At 44.2% G+C, this 17,918-nt stretch overlaps 1 protein-coding gene across 1 annotated transcript in view; it reads left to right on the top strand.

The window, feature by feature from the left end:
* Positions 1–17,918, top strand: part of LOC128647621 (matrix metalloproteinase-21) — a 256,538-nt gene that overhangs the window by 170,001 nt on the left and 68,619 nt on the right. Inside the window, exon 2 of the mRNA XM_053700376.1 lies at positions 15,289–15,988. Within this exon, the coding sequence (XP_053556351.1) occupies positions 15,289–15,988 (700 nt within the window). The remainder of the gene's footprint in view (positions 1–15,288; positions 15,989–17,918) is intronic.

Below are 17,918 nucleotides of genomic sequence, written 5' to 3'. Positions count from 1 at the left end.
CCCAAACTAGTATTGTCTGCTCTAAACCTCCCCTAGACTCAGAGCAGAGATCGCAATCAGCACACAGACATTCTAATGATTAGGCCTCCTGCTGTTATATCTATGAATGCCATTCCTGGGAAAGCAGCTCAAGGAGGAAGGGATGGTCAAATTGGATGGGGTGGTCCAGACAGAGATGGAGGTGGACGAAGGGTACTGGGCACTGCATTGGTATGCAGCCCAGGTGTGTACGGAGACAGATTATCCTACAGAAGGCTAGGACTATGGCAGCCCTGGATTGCTGTTTAAAATGTCTCACACAGGACCCCCTCTGTGGTTGTACGGCAGAGTGGCATCAGGAGGACATACTGGTTCATCGAGAGCTGAGGCTGAACCTTAGAGAAGTACCTGGACTGAGGGACGATCTGGATTACTTAGCTGCCAATGAATGGGAGGTCGAAAAGGCATATAAAAGGCTGTTAGATCGTGTTCAGTAGCATGCATCAGTCTACAAAGGGCTATGGTGCAGCGATCAGGGATTTATGAGCTACCATGAGCTGCTAGATCACAATCAGCAGCCTAGCCCTGAGCTTTTGGTCTTGGACAAGGGAGCCACACCAGCAGAAGCTCTGGCAACAGGGCAGAGTGCTGCTGACCTCTGCCCTGCACATATGACGTCTCTGGAGTCCCAGGGAGAGGAGATAGTCTACCTCTTTCCCCAGCTCCAGAGATAAATAATTTAATAGACTTTTCCTCTGAGAAGGGACAGACCAGTGAGTCTCCAGCAGAAGAGATGGCAACAGGACAGAGCGCCATTGGCCTCTTCCCAACACCTGCAGCAGCTCCAGGAAGCCAGGGAAAGGAGATAGCCGACCTCTCTCCCCAGCTACAGGCTCCAGAGATAGATCATTTAACAGACTTTTCCTCTGGGGAGGGACAGACCAGTGAGCTTCCAGCAGAAGTGCTGGTAATAGGGCAGAGCGCCTCTGACCTCTGCCCTGCACCTGTGACATCTCTGGAGTCACAGGGTGAGGAGGTAATCAACCTCTCTCCCCAGCTCCAGGCTCCAGAGATAGATACTTTAATAGACTTTTCCTTTGAGTAGGGACAGACTGGTGAGTCTCCAGCAGAAGAGATGGCAACAGGACAGAGCACTGCTGGCCTCTTCCCAGCACCTGCAGCAGCTCTGAGAAGCCAGGGAAAGGAGGTAGCCGACCTCTCTCCCCAGCAGCAGAGCCAGTTACAAGGAGAAGAGGTAGCGGACCTCTCTCCCCAGCAGCAGAGCCAGTTACAAGGAGAAGAGGTAGCGGAACTCTCTCCCCAGCAGCAGAGCCAGTTACAAGGAGAAGAGGTAGCGGACCTCTCTCCCCAGTGGCAGAGCGGTTTCCAGGGAGAGGAGGTAGCTGACCTCTCTACCCTGTGGCAAAGCAGGTTTGGAGGTAGCCAACCTCTCTCCCCAGCGGCAGAGCGGTTTCCAGGGAGACGAGGTAGCCGACCTCTCTCCCCAGCAGCAGAGCCAGTTACAAGGAGAAGAGGTAGCGGAACTCTCTCCCCAGCAGCAGAGCCAGTTACAAGGAGAAGAGGTAGCGGACCTCTCTCCCCAGCAGCAGAGCCAGTTACAAGGAGAAGAGCTAGCGGAACTCTCTCCCCAGCAGCAGAGCCAGTTACAAGGAGAAGAGGTAGCGGACCTCTCTCCCCAGCGGCAGAGCGGTTTCCAGGGAGAGGAGGTAGCTGACCTCTCTACCCTGTGGCAAAGCAGGTTTGGAGGTAGCCAGCCTCTCTCCCCAGCGGCAGAGCAGTTTCCAGGGAGACGAGGTAGCCGACCTCTCTCCCCAGGAGCAGAGCCAGTTCCAGGGAGAGGAGGTATCCAACCTTTCTCCACAGCAACAAAGAAGGTCCCAGGGAGAGGAGGTAGCCGACTTTTCTCCCAAGCAGCAGAATGGGTTCCAGGGAAAGGAGGTCAGCATTCTTACTCCCCAGTGGCCAACAACAAAAATGGAGAGGTCTGGTAGCTGGTTAGTCTACCCCTGGCGGAGGAGAAATGTAATGGAAGTCTCTGTTACTTTTGTACTTGGGGAGGACTGCAGGCCAGCCTACTCCTCACCGACTATAGATGCTGAGACTTGAAGGGATTCTGTGTTTTGGGAGGTGGGTGCCCGGGGGACATTTGGAGTACTTTTACCCTGTTTCCCCGAATTCCCAGAGACTCTGAGAACCTGAGGGCCCTGATACAGAGTTGGGGTTCCTGAGTTTGGTTGGGGCATAAGGTGGCAGCCCAAACCAGCATTGCCTGCTTCAACCCCCCCCCCCCCCCAGACTCAGAGCAGGAAATTGCAATCAGCACAGCTGGGACCTCCTGCTGTTATACGTCTGCATGTCCATTCTAGGCGTGAAGTGTCTGTCATTATGTGAGTCATCCATTGTCCTTTTGTAATTCAGGATGTGATTAGGGTCTTGTTTAAAGGGACAGTCTAGTCAAAATTACTTTCATTATTCAAATAGGACTTGCAATTTTAATCAACTTTCCAATTTACTTTTATTTTTTAAATTTGCTTTGTTTTCTTGGTATTCTTAGTTGAAACTAAACCTAGGTAGGCTCATATGCTAATTTCTAAGCCCTTGAGAGCTGACTCTTATCACATGTCTTTTAAATTGCTTTTCACAACAAGAGACTGCTAGTTCATGTGGGCCATATAGATAACACTTTTCAGGCTTAGGGAGTTATTTAACCCTTTTGCGACAGGGTTAAAGTGTCTACATTGGAACAACTGTTCCGATGTAGACAAATTGAAACCACGCCATCGTGCACACGATAGCAAGATTTCAATTATTGGATTGCGTCTGGGGGGCTTCCCTACAACCCTAGCAATGCCCTCCAGACCAGGATCAAATCCTGGAAGCACAGAAGGCTTCAGGACAGCCGTTAGCTATGATGTTCTATTCCGTCATAACGGCTTTAAAGCCCAGTGTAATTATGACGGAATAGAACGGCATAACAGCATTAAAAGGTTAAGAGTTAGCACAATACTAAATGCAAGTCAATAGATAATAAATAAAATGTCATGTGATCGGGGGATGTCAGAAGATGTTTAGATACAAGGTAATCACAGAGGTAAAAAGTATATTATTATAACTGTGTTGGTTATGCAAACCTGGGGAATGAGTAATAAAAGGGATTATGTCTCGTTTAAAACAATAAAAATTATATTGTAGACTGTCCCTTTAACTAAACATTATCTGATGTGTCCCATTGTATAATATTTGTTTCTATTGTTCATGTGGTTACTACCCCCCTTGTTGGAAAGGTATAAAAGCTGTGTTTCTGTGCAATAAAGAAAGTTCCTGTTCAACCCTCAAGCATTCAGTCTCGGCTAATGTTTTTGGGGGTAGCTATAACAACTTGCAGCAGCCCTTATTCTAAAAGCAGCCGGTATCCAGTGGAGGTTCATTGGTTGGCATTTAATGGGAGGAAGCTGACTTTAGCGGGTATACCCAGTCTGGGGTACCAAGATCCCCTACACTGTTCTTACCAAAGATAAACCTGAGGGTGTAGAAGAAAGCCCATACTATACTGTAACTAACAGTAGGGGGATATACCGAGGGTACAGTAAGGAGCCCATCCTATACTGTAACAGTAGAGAATATACTGAGGGTACAGTAGAGAGCCCATCCTGTGCTGTAACCAACAGTAGAGGATATACTGAGGGTACAGTAGAGAGCCCATCCTGTGCTGTAACAGTAGAGGATATACTGATGGTACAGTAGAGAGCCCATCCTGTGCTGTAACAGTAGAGGATATACTGAGGGTACAGTAGAGAGCCCATCCTGTGCTGTAACCAACAGTAGAGGATATACTGAGGGTACAGTAGAGAGCCCATCCTGTGCTGTAACAGTAGAGGATATACTGAGGGTACAGAAGAGAGCCCATCCTGTGCTGTAACAGTAGAGGATATACTGAGGGTACAGTAGGGAGCCCATCCTGTGCTGTAACAGTAAAGGATATACTGAGGGTACAGTAGAGAGTCTATCCTGTGCTGTAACAGTAGAGGATATACTGAAGATACAGTAGAGAGCCCATCCTTTGCTGTAACAGTAGAGGATATACTGAGGGTACAGTAGAGAGCCCATCCTGTGCTGTAACAGTAGAGGATATACTGAGGGTACAGTAAGGAACCCATCCTGTGCTGTAACAGTTGAGGATATACTGAGGGTACAGTAGAGAGCCCATCCTGTGCTGTAACAGTAGAGGATATACTGAGGGTACAGTAGAGAGCCCATCCTGTGCTGTAACTAACAGTAGAGGATATACTGAGGGTACAGTAAGGAGCCCATCCTGTGCTGTAACAGTAGAGGATATACTGAGGGTACAGTAGAGAGCCCATCCTGTGCTGCAACAGTAGAGGATATACAGAGGATACAGTAGAGAGCACATCCTGTGCTGTAACTAACAGTAGAGGATATACTGAGGGTACAGTAGAGAGTCTATCCTGTGCTGCAACAGTAGAGGATATACTGAGGGTACAGTAGAGAGCACATCCTGTGCTGTAACTAACAGTAGAGGATATACTGAGGGTACAGTAGAGAGCACATCCTGTGCTGTAACTAACAGTAGAGGATATACTGAGGGTACAGTAGAGAGCACATCCTGTGCTGTAACTAACAGTAGAGGATATACTGAGGGTACAGTAGAGAGCCCATCCTGTGCTGTAACTAACAGTAGAGGATATACTGAGGGTACAGTAGAGAGCCCATCCTGTGCTGTAACAGTAGAGAATATACTGAGGATACAGTAGAGAGCCCATCCTGTGCTGTAACAGTAGAGGATATACTGAGGGTACAGTAGAGAGCACATCCTGTGCTGTAACTAACAGTAAAGGATATACTGAGGGTACAGTAGAGAGCACATCCTGTGCTGTAACTAACAGTAGAGGATATACTGAGGGTACAGTAGAGAGCACATCCTGTGCTGTAACTAACAGTAGAGGATATACTGAGGGTACAGTAGAGAGCCCATCCTGTGCTGTAACTAACAGTAGGGGGATATACCGAGGGTACAGTAGAGAGCACATCCTGTGCTGTAACAGTAGAGGATATGCTGAGGGTACAGTATGGAGCCCATCCTGTACTGTAACAGTAGAGAATATACTGAGGATACAGTAGAGATCCCATCCTGTGCTGTAACAGTAGAGGATATACTGAGGGTACAGTAGAGAGCCCATCCTGTGCTGTAACAGTAGAGAATATACTGAGGATACAGTACACAAAAGTAGTAAATGAGTACAGCACCTGTTGGTTCCTTAAAGCAGGTTTTAGTTCTGTATGATGCCCGTGGAGAAAGGGTTACTGCCACCCTTACAGTAACATAGACAAATGGAATCCACAGCACCAATTAGGTAAAAGAAAATACCTTTATTTTCACATTACATGCGACGTTTCGGCCTTCACAGCCTTAATCATGCATACAAAACACTTCAGCCTCTGTCCACAGTATATAGGCTGATCAATTAAAACATTAATTACAAACAGATTTGACAAAATGTTTCACACAGAGCAATTACTCCCTCTAGTGTTAGTCATATTTTACTACATCCTATAAAATTTAACTCTCAAGTTACCAAAAATACAATTACTAGAGGAGTTTCCACTGAATGTACAAGTGTCATTAAAAACAAGAAAATATATAGGAACAAGTCTTACTGCAATCTTATATTTCTATAGTAATAATTCTAAAGTATATTACTGACACCTTTTACCAATCTTACTGATAAACTTTACCTATGTGTTTAAGTGAACAAGTGACTTTACCTATGTGTTTAACTAAACCAAAACTAACTAAAAAAAAAAAATTTTTTGAAGAAAATGTTTTTTGTTTTGAATTTTTACTGTTACATTTAGAGAAAGACAGAGAAATCTATTTCTCTATTTAACCCTTTAGGGTACATACAATCTAATTTATGGATCCAGTAAGTTTCTTTTTGTTTAAGGATCCTCTCCCTGTCACCCCCTCCTCTTAATGTACCTACATGGTCAATAATCTGCCACCTAATTTGTTTTGTATGCATGATTAAGGCTGTGAAGGCCGAAACGTTGCATGTAATGTGAAAATAAAGGTATTTTCTTTTACCTAATTGGTGCTGTGGATTCCATTTGTCTGAGGATACAGTAGAGAGCCCATCCTGTACTGTAACAGTAGAGGATATACAGAGGATACAGTAGAGAGCCCATCCTGTACTGTAACAGTAGAGGATATACAGAGGATACAGTAGAGAGCCCATCCTGTGCTGTAACAGTAGAGGATATACAGAGGATACAGTAGAGAGCCCATCCTGTGCTGTAACAGTAGAGGATATACAGAGGATACAGTAGAGAGCCCATCCTGTGCTGTAACAGTAGAGGATATACAGAGGCAGTACATGGCCCAGCAGAAGGAGACAAAAGTAATGCCAACACATCAGATCATTATCACACACAGCACAGAGCAGAAACACAGATACATCATGTGATTATCACACACAGCACAGAGCAGTAACACAGGTATATCATGTGATTATCACACACAGCACAGAGCAGTAACACAGACACATCATGTGATTATCACACACAGCACAGAGCAGTAACACAGACACATCATGTGATTATCACACACAGCACAGAGCAGTAACACAGACACATCATGTGATTATCACACACAGCACACAGCAGTAACACAGACACATCATGTGATTATCACACACAGCACACAGCAGTAACACAGACACATCATGTGATTATCACACACAGCACACAGCAGTAACACAGACACATCATGTGATTATCACACACAGCACAGCACAGAGCAGTAACACAGACACATCATGTGATTATCACACACAGCACAGCACAGAGCAGTAACACAGATACATCATGTGATTATCACACACAGCACACAGCAGTAACACAGACACATCATGTGATTATCACACACAGAGCTTTAACACAGACACATCATGTGATTATCACACACAGCACAGCATAGAGCAGTAACACAGACACATCATGTGATTATCACACACAGCACAGCACAGAGCAGTAACACAGATACATCATGTGATTATCACACAGCACAGAGCAGTAACACAGACACATCATGTGATTATCACACAGCACAGAGCAGTAACACAGACACATCATGTGATTATCACACAGCACAGAGCAGTAACACAGACACATCATGTGATTATCACACACAGCACAGAGCAGTAACACAGACACATCATGTGATTATCACACACAGCACAGAACAGAGCAGTAACACAGACACATCATGTGATTATCACACACAGCACAGAGCAGTAACACAGACACATCATGTGATTATCACACACAGCACAGAACAGAGCAGTAACACAGACACATCATGTGATTATCACACACAGCACACAGCAGTAACACAGACACATCATGTGATTATCACACACAGCACAGCATAGAGCAGTAACACAGACACATCATGTGATTATCACACACAGCACAGCACAGAGCAGTAACACAGATACATCATGTGATTATCACACACAGCACAGAGCAGTAACACAGACACATCATGTGATTATCACACACAGCACCGAGCAGTAACACAGGTACATCATGTGATTATCACACACAGCACAGAGCAGTAACACAGACACATCATGTGATTATCACACACAGCACAGAACAGAGCAGTAACACAGACACATCATGTGATTATCACACACAGCACACAGCAGTAACACAGACACATCATGTGATTATCACACACAGCACAGCATAGAGCAGTAACACAGACACATCATGTGATTATCACACACAGCACAGCACAGCACAGAGCAGTAACACAGATACATCATGTGATTATCACACACAGCACAGAGCAGTAACACAGACACATCATGTGATTATCACACAGCACAGAGCAGTAACACAGACACATCATGTGATTATCACACACAGCACAGAGCAGAAACACAGATACATCATGTGATTATCACACACAGCACACAGCAGTAACAGACACATCATGTGATTATCACACACAGCACAGAGCAGAAACACAGACACATCATGTGATTATCACACACAGCACAGAGCAGAAACACAGATACATCATGTGATTATCACACACAGCACACAGCAGTAACAGACACATCATGTGATTATCACACACAGCACAGAGCAGTAACACAGATACATCATGTGATTATCACACACAGCACAGCATAGAGCAGTAACACAGACACATCATGTGATTATCACACACAGCACAGCATAGAGCAGTAACACAGACACATCATGTGATTATCACACACAGCACAGCACAGAGCAGTAACACAGATACATCATGTGATTATCACACACAGAGCAGTAACACAGACACATCATGTGATTATCACACACAGCACAGCATAGAGCAGTAACACAGACACATCATGTGATTATCACACACAGCACAGCATAGAGCAGTAACACAGATACATCATGTGATTATCACACACAGCACAGCATAGAGCAGTAACACAGACACATCATGTGATTATCACACACAGCACAGCATAGAGCAGTAACACAGACACATCATGTGATTATCACACACAGCACAGCACAGAGCAGTAACACAGATACATCATGTGATTATCACACACAGAGCAGTAACACAGACACATCATGTGATTATCACACGCAGCACAGAGCAGTAACAAAGACACATCATGTGATTATCACACGCAGCACAGAGCAGTAACACAGACACATCATGTGATTATCACACGCAGCACAGAGCAGTAACACGGACACATCATGTGATTATCACACACAGCACAGAGCAGTAACACAGACACATCATGTGATTATCACACACAGCACAGAGCAGTAACACAGACACATCATGTGATTATCACACGCAGCACAGAGCAGTAACACAGGTATATCATGTGATTATTACACACAGCACAGAGCAGTAACACAGGTACATCATGTGATTATCACACACAGAGCAGTAACACAGACACATCATGTGATTATCACACACAGAGCAGTAACACAGACACATCATGTGATTATCACACACAGCACAGAGCAGTAACACAGACACATCATGTGATTATCACACACAGCACAGAGCAGTAACACAGACACATCATGTGATTATCACACGCAGCACAGAGCAGTAACACAGACACATCATGTGATTATCACACAGCACAGCACAGAGCAGTAACACAGGTACATCATGCATACCTCCCAACATTTCAAAATTAAAAAGAGGGACACCCCCCCCCCCCGCAAAAAAATTGAAATGTGGTGGACGGAGCTTAAAAATCATAAGACCAAAGTAATAAAAATAAAATTCTAAATAAAGTCATATATTTTAATACACTTAGGCAGCAAATCAAACACAAGCTCAAACCACTGGTATGGCTATGTGAGCTATGTATTTAATTAGCCTTTGCAAAGACATTGCTAAATATTTTTATCTTAATTGCACATTTATTAATAAATTCTTTAAAACTACTCTCTGCATTGCCCATTAATATTCTAGATTATGGCCTTTAAAGTCAGCAAAAATGCACAGTAGCACGCTACATAGCATACACTTACACATGCAGATACACACACACACACACACACACTACATAGCATACACTTACACATGCAGATACACACACACACACACACTACATAGCATACACTTATACATGCAGATACACACACACACACACACTACATAGCATACACTTATACATGCAGATACACACACACTACATAGCATACACTTATACATGCAGATACACACACACTACATAGCATACACTTACACATGCAGATACACACACACACACACACTACATAGCATACACTTATATATGCAGATACACACACACTACATAGCATACACTTACACATGCAGATACACACACTACATAGCTTACATTTATACATGCAGACACACACTACATAGCATAAACTTATACATGCAGATACACACACACTACATAGCATAAACTTATACATACAGATACACACACACAGTTATGTATACAGATAGACACACACACTACATCATATATGGGTATCTGTAATTCACTGTATGGGGTCCTGCGGTTGGCAAGCACATTAGCTATCAGTTTGCGGCTGCCACTGCTCATTGTATAAAACTGAAGGCATGCTAGTATTATCACCAGTGGTTAGACATCATCACTACCAGAGGTAGGTTAGAGAGGTCACCATTACCCGTGGTCAGAGTGTATACAGCCTTCTTACTCCTGCTTAACCCACACACCATTCCTTTTCCACAGGGAATATAACAGGTATCTAACCCTGTGAGAGCAAACCCAGCTGCTTCTGAGTATGGGCCCAATAGAATTTAAAAAAAAAAAAAAATTTTTTTTTTTAAATGCCTAGGGCAAATCGGGACAGATGGCTAGCAACTCGGGACAGAGGGACAGACCCCTAAAATCGGGACTGTCCCGCAAAAATCGGGACAGTTGGGGGGTATGCATCATGTGATTATCACACACAGCACAGAGCAGTAACACAGACACATCATGTGATTATCACACGCAGCACAGAGCAGTAACACAGACACATCATGTGATTATCACACACAGCACAAAGCAGTAACACAGACACATCATGTGATTATCACACGCAGCACAGAGCAGTAACACAGACACATCATGTGATTATCACACGCAGCACAGAGCAGTAACACAGACACATCATGTGATTATCACACGCAGCACAGAGCAGTAACACAGACACATCATGTGATTATCACACACAGCACAAAGCAGTAACACAGACACATCATGTGATTATCACACACAGCACCGAGCAGTAACACAGGTACATCATCTGATTATCACACAGCACAGCACAGAGCAGTAACACAGACACATCATGTGATTATCACACACAGCACAGAGCAGTAACACAGGTATATCATGTGATTATCACACAGCACAGCACAGAGCAGTAACACAGACACATCATGTGATTATCACACACAGCACAAAGCAGTAACACAGACACATCATGTGATTATCACACGCAGCACAGAGCAGTAACACAGACACATCATGTGATTATCACACACAGCACAAAGCAGTAACACAGACACATCATGTGATTATCACACACAGCACAGAGCAGTAACACAGACACATCATGTGATTATCACACACAGCACAGAGCAGTAACACAGACACATCATGTGATTATCACACAGCACAGCACAGAGCAGTAACACAGACACATCATGTGATTATCACACACAGAGCAGTAACACAGACACATCATGTGATTATCACACACAGAGCAGTAACACAGACACATCATGTGATTATCACACAGTAACACAGACACATCATGTGATTATCACACACAGAGCAGTAACACAGACACATCATGTGATTATCACACACAGAGCAGTAACACAGGTACATCATGTGATTATCACACACAGCACAGAGCAGTAACACAGACACATCATGTGATTATCACACACAGCACAGAGCAGTAACACAGACACATCATGTGATTATCACACACAGCACAGAGCAGTAACACAGGTATATCATGTGATTATTACACACAGCACAGAGCAGTAACACAGGTACATCATGTGATTATCACACACAGCACACAGCAGTAACACAGACACATCATGTGATTATCACACACAGCACACAGCAGTAACACAGACACATCATGTGATTATCACACACAGCACAGAGCAGTAACACAGACACATCATGTGATTATCACACGCAGCACAGAGCAGTAACACAGACACATCATGTGATTATCACACGCAGCACAGAGCAGTAACACAGACACATCATGTGATTATCACACACAGAGCAGTAACACAGACACATCATGTGATTATCACACACAGCACAAAGCAGTAACACAGACACATCATGTGATTATCACACACAGCACAGAGCAGTAACACAGGTACATCATGTGATTATCACACACAGAGCAGTAACAGACACATCATGTGATTATCACACACAGCACAGAGCAGTAACACAGACACATCATGTGATTATCACACAGCACAGAGCAGTAACACAGACACATCATGTGATTATCACGCACAGCACAGAGCAGTAACACAGACACATCATGTGATTATCACACGCAGCACAGAGCAGTAACACAGACACATCATGTGATTATCACACACAGCACAGAGCAGTAACAGACACATCATGTGATTATCACACGCAGCACAGAGCAGTAACAGACACATCATGTGATTATCACACACAGCACAGAGCAGTAACACAGGTACATCATGTGATTATCACACACAGCACAGAGCAGTAACACAGACACATCATGTGATTATCACACGCAGCACAGAGCAGTAACACAGACACATCATGTGATTATCACACAGCACAGAGCAGTAACACAGACACATCATGTGATTATCACACACAGCACACAGCAGTAACAGACACATCATGTGATTATCACGCACAGCACAGAGCAGTAACACAGACACATCATGTGATTATCACACACAGCACAGAGCAGAAACACAGATACATCATGTGATTATCACACGCAGCACAGAGCAGTAACACGGACACATCATGTGATTATCACATACAGCACAGAGCAGTAACACAGACACATCATGTGATTATCACACACAGAGCAGTAACACAGACACATCATGTGATTATCACACACAGAGCAGTAACACAGACACATCATGTGATTATCACACGCAGCACAGAGCAGTAACACAGATACATCATGTGATTATCACACAGCACAGAGCAGTAACACAGACACATCATGTGATTATCACACACAGAGCAGTAACACAGACACATCATGTGATTATCACACACAGAGCAGTAACACAGACACATCATGTGATTATCACACACAGCACAGAGCAGTAAAACAGGTACATCATGTGATTATCACACACAGCACAGAGCAGTAACACAGACACATCATGTGATTATCACACACAGAGCAGTAACACAGACACATCATGTGATTATCACACACAGAGCAGTAACACAGACACATCATGTGATTATCACACACAGCACAGAGCAGTAACACAGACACATCATGTGATTATCACACGCAACACAGAGCAGTAACACAGACACATCATGTGTTTATCACACACAGCACAAAGCAGTAACACAGACACATCATGTGATTATCACACACAGCACAAAGCAGTAACACAGACACATCATGTGATTATCACACACAGAGCAGTAAAACAGACACATCATGTGATTATCACACACAGAGCAGTAAAACAGACACATCATGTGATTATCACACACAGCACAGAGCAGTAACACAGACACATCATGTGATTATCACACACAGAGCAGTAAAACAGACACATCATGTGATTATCACACACAGAGCAGTAAAACAGACACATCATGTGATTATCACACACAGCACAGAGCAGTAACACAGACACATCATGTGATTATCACACACAGCACAGAGCAGTAACACGGACACATCATGTGATTATCACACACAGCACAGAGCAGTAACACAGACACATCATGTGATTATCACACACAGCACAGAGCAGTAACACAGACACATCATGTGATTATCACACGCAGCACAGAGCAGTAACACAGACACATCATGTGATTATCACACAGCACAGCACAGAGCAGTAACACAGACACATCATGTGATTATCACACACAGCACAGAGCAGTAACACAGACACATCATGTGATTATCACACACAGCACAGAGCAGTAACAGACACATCATGTGATTATCACGCACAGAGCAGTAACACAGACACATCATGTGATTATCACACACAGCACAGAGCAGTAACACAGACACATCATGTGATTATCACACACAGCACCGAGCAGTAACACAGGTACATCATCTGATTATCACACAGCACAGCACAGAGCAGTAACACAGACACATCATGTGATTATCACACACAGAGCAGTAACACAGACACATCATGTGATTATCACACACAGCACAGAGCAGTAACACAGACACATCATGTGATTATCACACGCAGCACAGAGCAGTAACACAGGTATATCATGTGATTATTACACACAGCACAGAGCAGTAACACAGACACATCATGTGATTATCACACACAGCACAGCATAGAGCAGTAACACAGACACATCATGTGATTATCACACACAGCACAGAGCAGTAACACAGACACATCATGTGATTATCACACACAGAGCTTTAACACAGACACATCATGTGATTATCACACACAGCACAGAGCAGTAACACAGACACATCATGTGATTATCACACACAGCACAGAGCAGTAACACAGACACATCATGTGATTATCACACACAGAGCAGTAACACAGACACATCATGTGATTATCACACACAGAGCAGTAACACAGACACATCATGTGATTATCACACACAGAGCAGTAACACAGACACATCATGTGATTATCACACACAGCACAGAGCAGTAAAACAGACACATCATGTGATTATCACACACAGCAGAGCATAGAGCAGTAACACAGACACATCATGTGATTATCACACACAGCACAGAGCAGTAACACAGACACATTATGTGATTATCACACACAGCACAGAGCAGTAACACAGACACATCATGTGATTATCACACACAGCACCGAGCAGTAACACAGGTACATCATGTGATTATCACACACAGCACAGAGCAGTAACACAGACACATCATGTGATTATCACACACAGCACAGCATAGAGCAGTAACACAGACACATCATGTGATTATCACACACAGCACACAGCAGTAACACAGACACATCATGTGATTATCACACACAGCACAGCATAGAGCAGTAACACAGACACATCATGTGATTATCACACACAGCACAGAGCAGTAACACAGACACATCATGTGATTATCACACACAGCACAGAGCAGTAACACAGACACATCATGTGATTATCACACACAGCACACAGCAGTAACACAGACACATCATGTGATTATCACACACAGCACACAGCAGTAACACAGACACATCATGTGATTATCACACACAGCACACAGCAGTAACACAGACACATCATGTGATTATCACACACAGCACAGAGCAGTAACACAGACACATTATGTGATTATCACAGAGCACTATGGAGTGGTAATGCAGTTATTTGAGATGCCAATATAATAATGAAAGTGTTATAACTATTAATTTTAGTATGTTTTTTAAGGATTAAAAATTCTAAACACCTTGATATCTCTCCTTCACAGCGTTATCTATGGAGGTATGGCTGGATTGAGCCTGTTCGTTGGGAGTCTTTGCCATTCCGTGGGATTGCAGCACCACCTGGGGAGAATGTGGCCCCTCCGGATATATCTGCTCTTATAAGTGAGGGTCGTTCCTCTGCTGTACCAGACCGTCTCCCAGTTCCTGAACCCAGTCTGAGTCCACGGTTCCTGGGCGCTCTGCTTAAATTCCAGATGGCCAATGGTTTGAAGGTGACAGGGGAACTAGATGATGCTACACGAAAAGCAATGAATGCACCACGCTGTGGCGTACCTGATCTCAAAACATCTGAAGACTATATCACCCAAACAAGATCACAGGAACTTAGGCAAGAGGAAAATGGCAACACCTCTGAAAGAGGACAGGGTGGATGGGAATCTAAGTATGGAGAAGGAAAGGGTCTCTCGTGGCGGGGAAAAAGCTTAGGCCTTCAGCTGGTGCAACGTGCAAGGAGGAGACGCAGTCACCTGCTCAGTGCTGGAGTGAAGAAATCAGCATTTGCCAAACACACCGTAAAATGGAGACTGCTTGGGGAGGGCTACAGTGTCAAGTTGTCAGTAGACCAGCAGCGATACGTACTAAGGCTTGCGTTCCGTATCTGGAGCGAGGTTGTCCCACTCAATTTTGAGGAAGACCAGACCTCCCCAGCTCACCTTATTGACATCAAGTTAGGCTTTGGGACACGTGAGTACTACTGAACGGTCTTCTCTACATCAATTTTCCGTTAATTATCTCTCTTTGCCATTGAGGTAGCCTTTCATACATCTCCTGCTCTTCTCCTTTTCTACCTTTTAGATCAGCAAACATTTGGCACATCAGACCCACAACAATATGTTATAGGCTTACACAATTAACCAAGAGAAGATGTCTTGGAACAGATCTGACAATATGTCCAGACATTTATTGCAAACAAAACATCTCCAAGTTTCATGGCTAGGTTGCAGATAGATATTTTGTATGGTGATATCACATCGGTCATGATATTATTGTGCATTAACAGTGCAATAATGTCATGTACAATTACTTAAGGTAGTATTAGCTCTTTAGATCTAGAGAAGGCTTTTCACGGAACTTCCTGACATTTTTAACACCTTTAATATTCCTGCTGGAGCACTGCTCTTGTAGGGTACATATATCTGCCTTAGAGCACTGCTCTTGTAGGGTACATACAGCTGCCATAGAGCACTGCTCTTGTAGGGTACATACAGCTGCCATAGATCACTGCTCTTGTAGGGTACATACAGCTGCAATAGAGCACTGCTCTTGTAGGGTACATACAGCTGTGATAGAGCACTGCTCTTGTAGGGTACATACAGCTGCGATAGAGCACTGCTCTTGTAGGGTACATACAGCTGCCATAGAGCACTGCTCTTGTAGGGTACATATAGCTGCCATAGAGCACTGCTCTTGTAGGGTACATACAGCTGCCATAGAGCACTGCTCTTGTAGGGTACATATAGCTGCCATAGAGCACTGCTCTTGTAGGGTACATACAGCTGCCATAGAGCACTGCTCTTGTAGGGTACATACAGCTGCCATAGACCACTGCTCTTGTAGGGTGCATACAGCTGCGATAGAGCACTGCTCTTGTAGGGTACATACAGCTGTGATAGAGCACTGCTCTTGTAGGGTACATACAGCTGTGATAGAGCACTGCTCTTGTAGGGCACATACAGCTACGATAGAGCACTGCTCTTGTAGGGTACATACAGCTGCCATAGAGCACTGCTCTTGTAGGGTACATATATCTGCCATAGAGCACTGCTCTTGTAGGGTACATATATCTGCCATAGAGCACTGCTCTTGTAGGGTACATATATCTGCCATAGAGCACTGCTCTTGTAGGGTACATACAGCTGCAATAGAGCACTGCTCTTGTAGGGTACATACAGCTGTGATAGAGCACTGCTCTTGTAGGGTACATACAGCTGCGATAGAGCACTGCTCTTGTAGGGTACATACAGCTGCGATAGAGCACTGCTATTGTAGGGTACATACAGCTGCCATAGAGCACTGCTCTTGTAGGGTACATAAAGCTGCCATAGAGCACTCCTCTTGTAGGGTACATATAGCTGCCATAGAGCACTGCTCTTGTAGGGTACATATAGCTGTGATAGAGCACTGCTCCTGTAGGGTAAATACAGCTGCGATAGAGCACTGCTCTTGTAGGGTACATATAGCTGCCATTGAGCACTGCTCTTGTAGGGTACATATAGCTGTGATAGAGCACTGCTCTTGTAGGGTACATACAGCTGCCATAGAGCACTGCCCTTGTAGGGTACATACAGCTGCCATAGAGCACTGCTCTTGTAGGGTACATACAGCTGTGATAGAGCACTGCTCTTGTAGGGTACATACAGCTGTGATAGAGCACTGCTCTTGTATGGTACATATAGCTGCCATAGAGCACTGCTCTTGTAGGGTACATACAGCTGCGATAGAGCACTGCTCTTGTAGGGTACATATAGCTGCCATAGAGCACTGCTCTTGTAGGGTACATACGGCTGTGATAGAGCACTGGTCTTGTAGGGTACATACAGCTGCCATAGAGCACTGCCCTTGTAGGGTACATACAGCTGCCATAGAGCACTGATCTTGTAGGGTACATACAGCT

This window comes from Bombina bombina, chromosome 2, assembly GCF_027579735.1.
Source record: "Bombina bombina isolate aBomBom1 chromosome 2, aBomBom1.pri, whole genome shotgun sequence".
Lineage (NCBI taxonomy): Eukaryota > Metazoa > Chordata > Amphibia > Anura > Bombinatoridae > Bombina > Bombina bombina.
The sequence above is the reverse complement of the archived record's forward strand: the minus strand, read 5'-3'. Positions and strand labels throughout refer to the sequence as shown.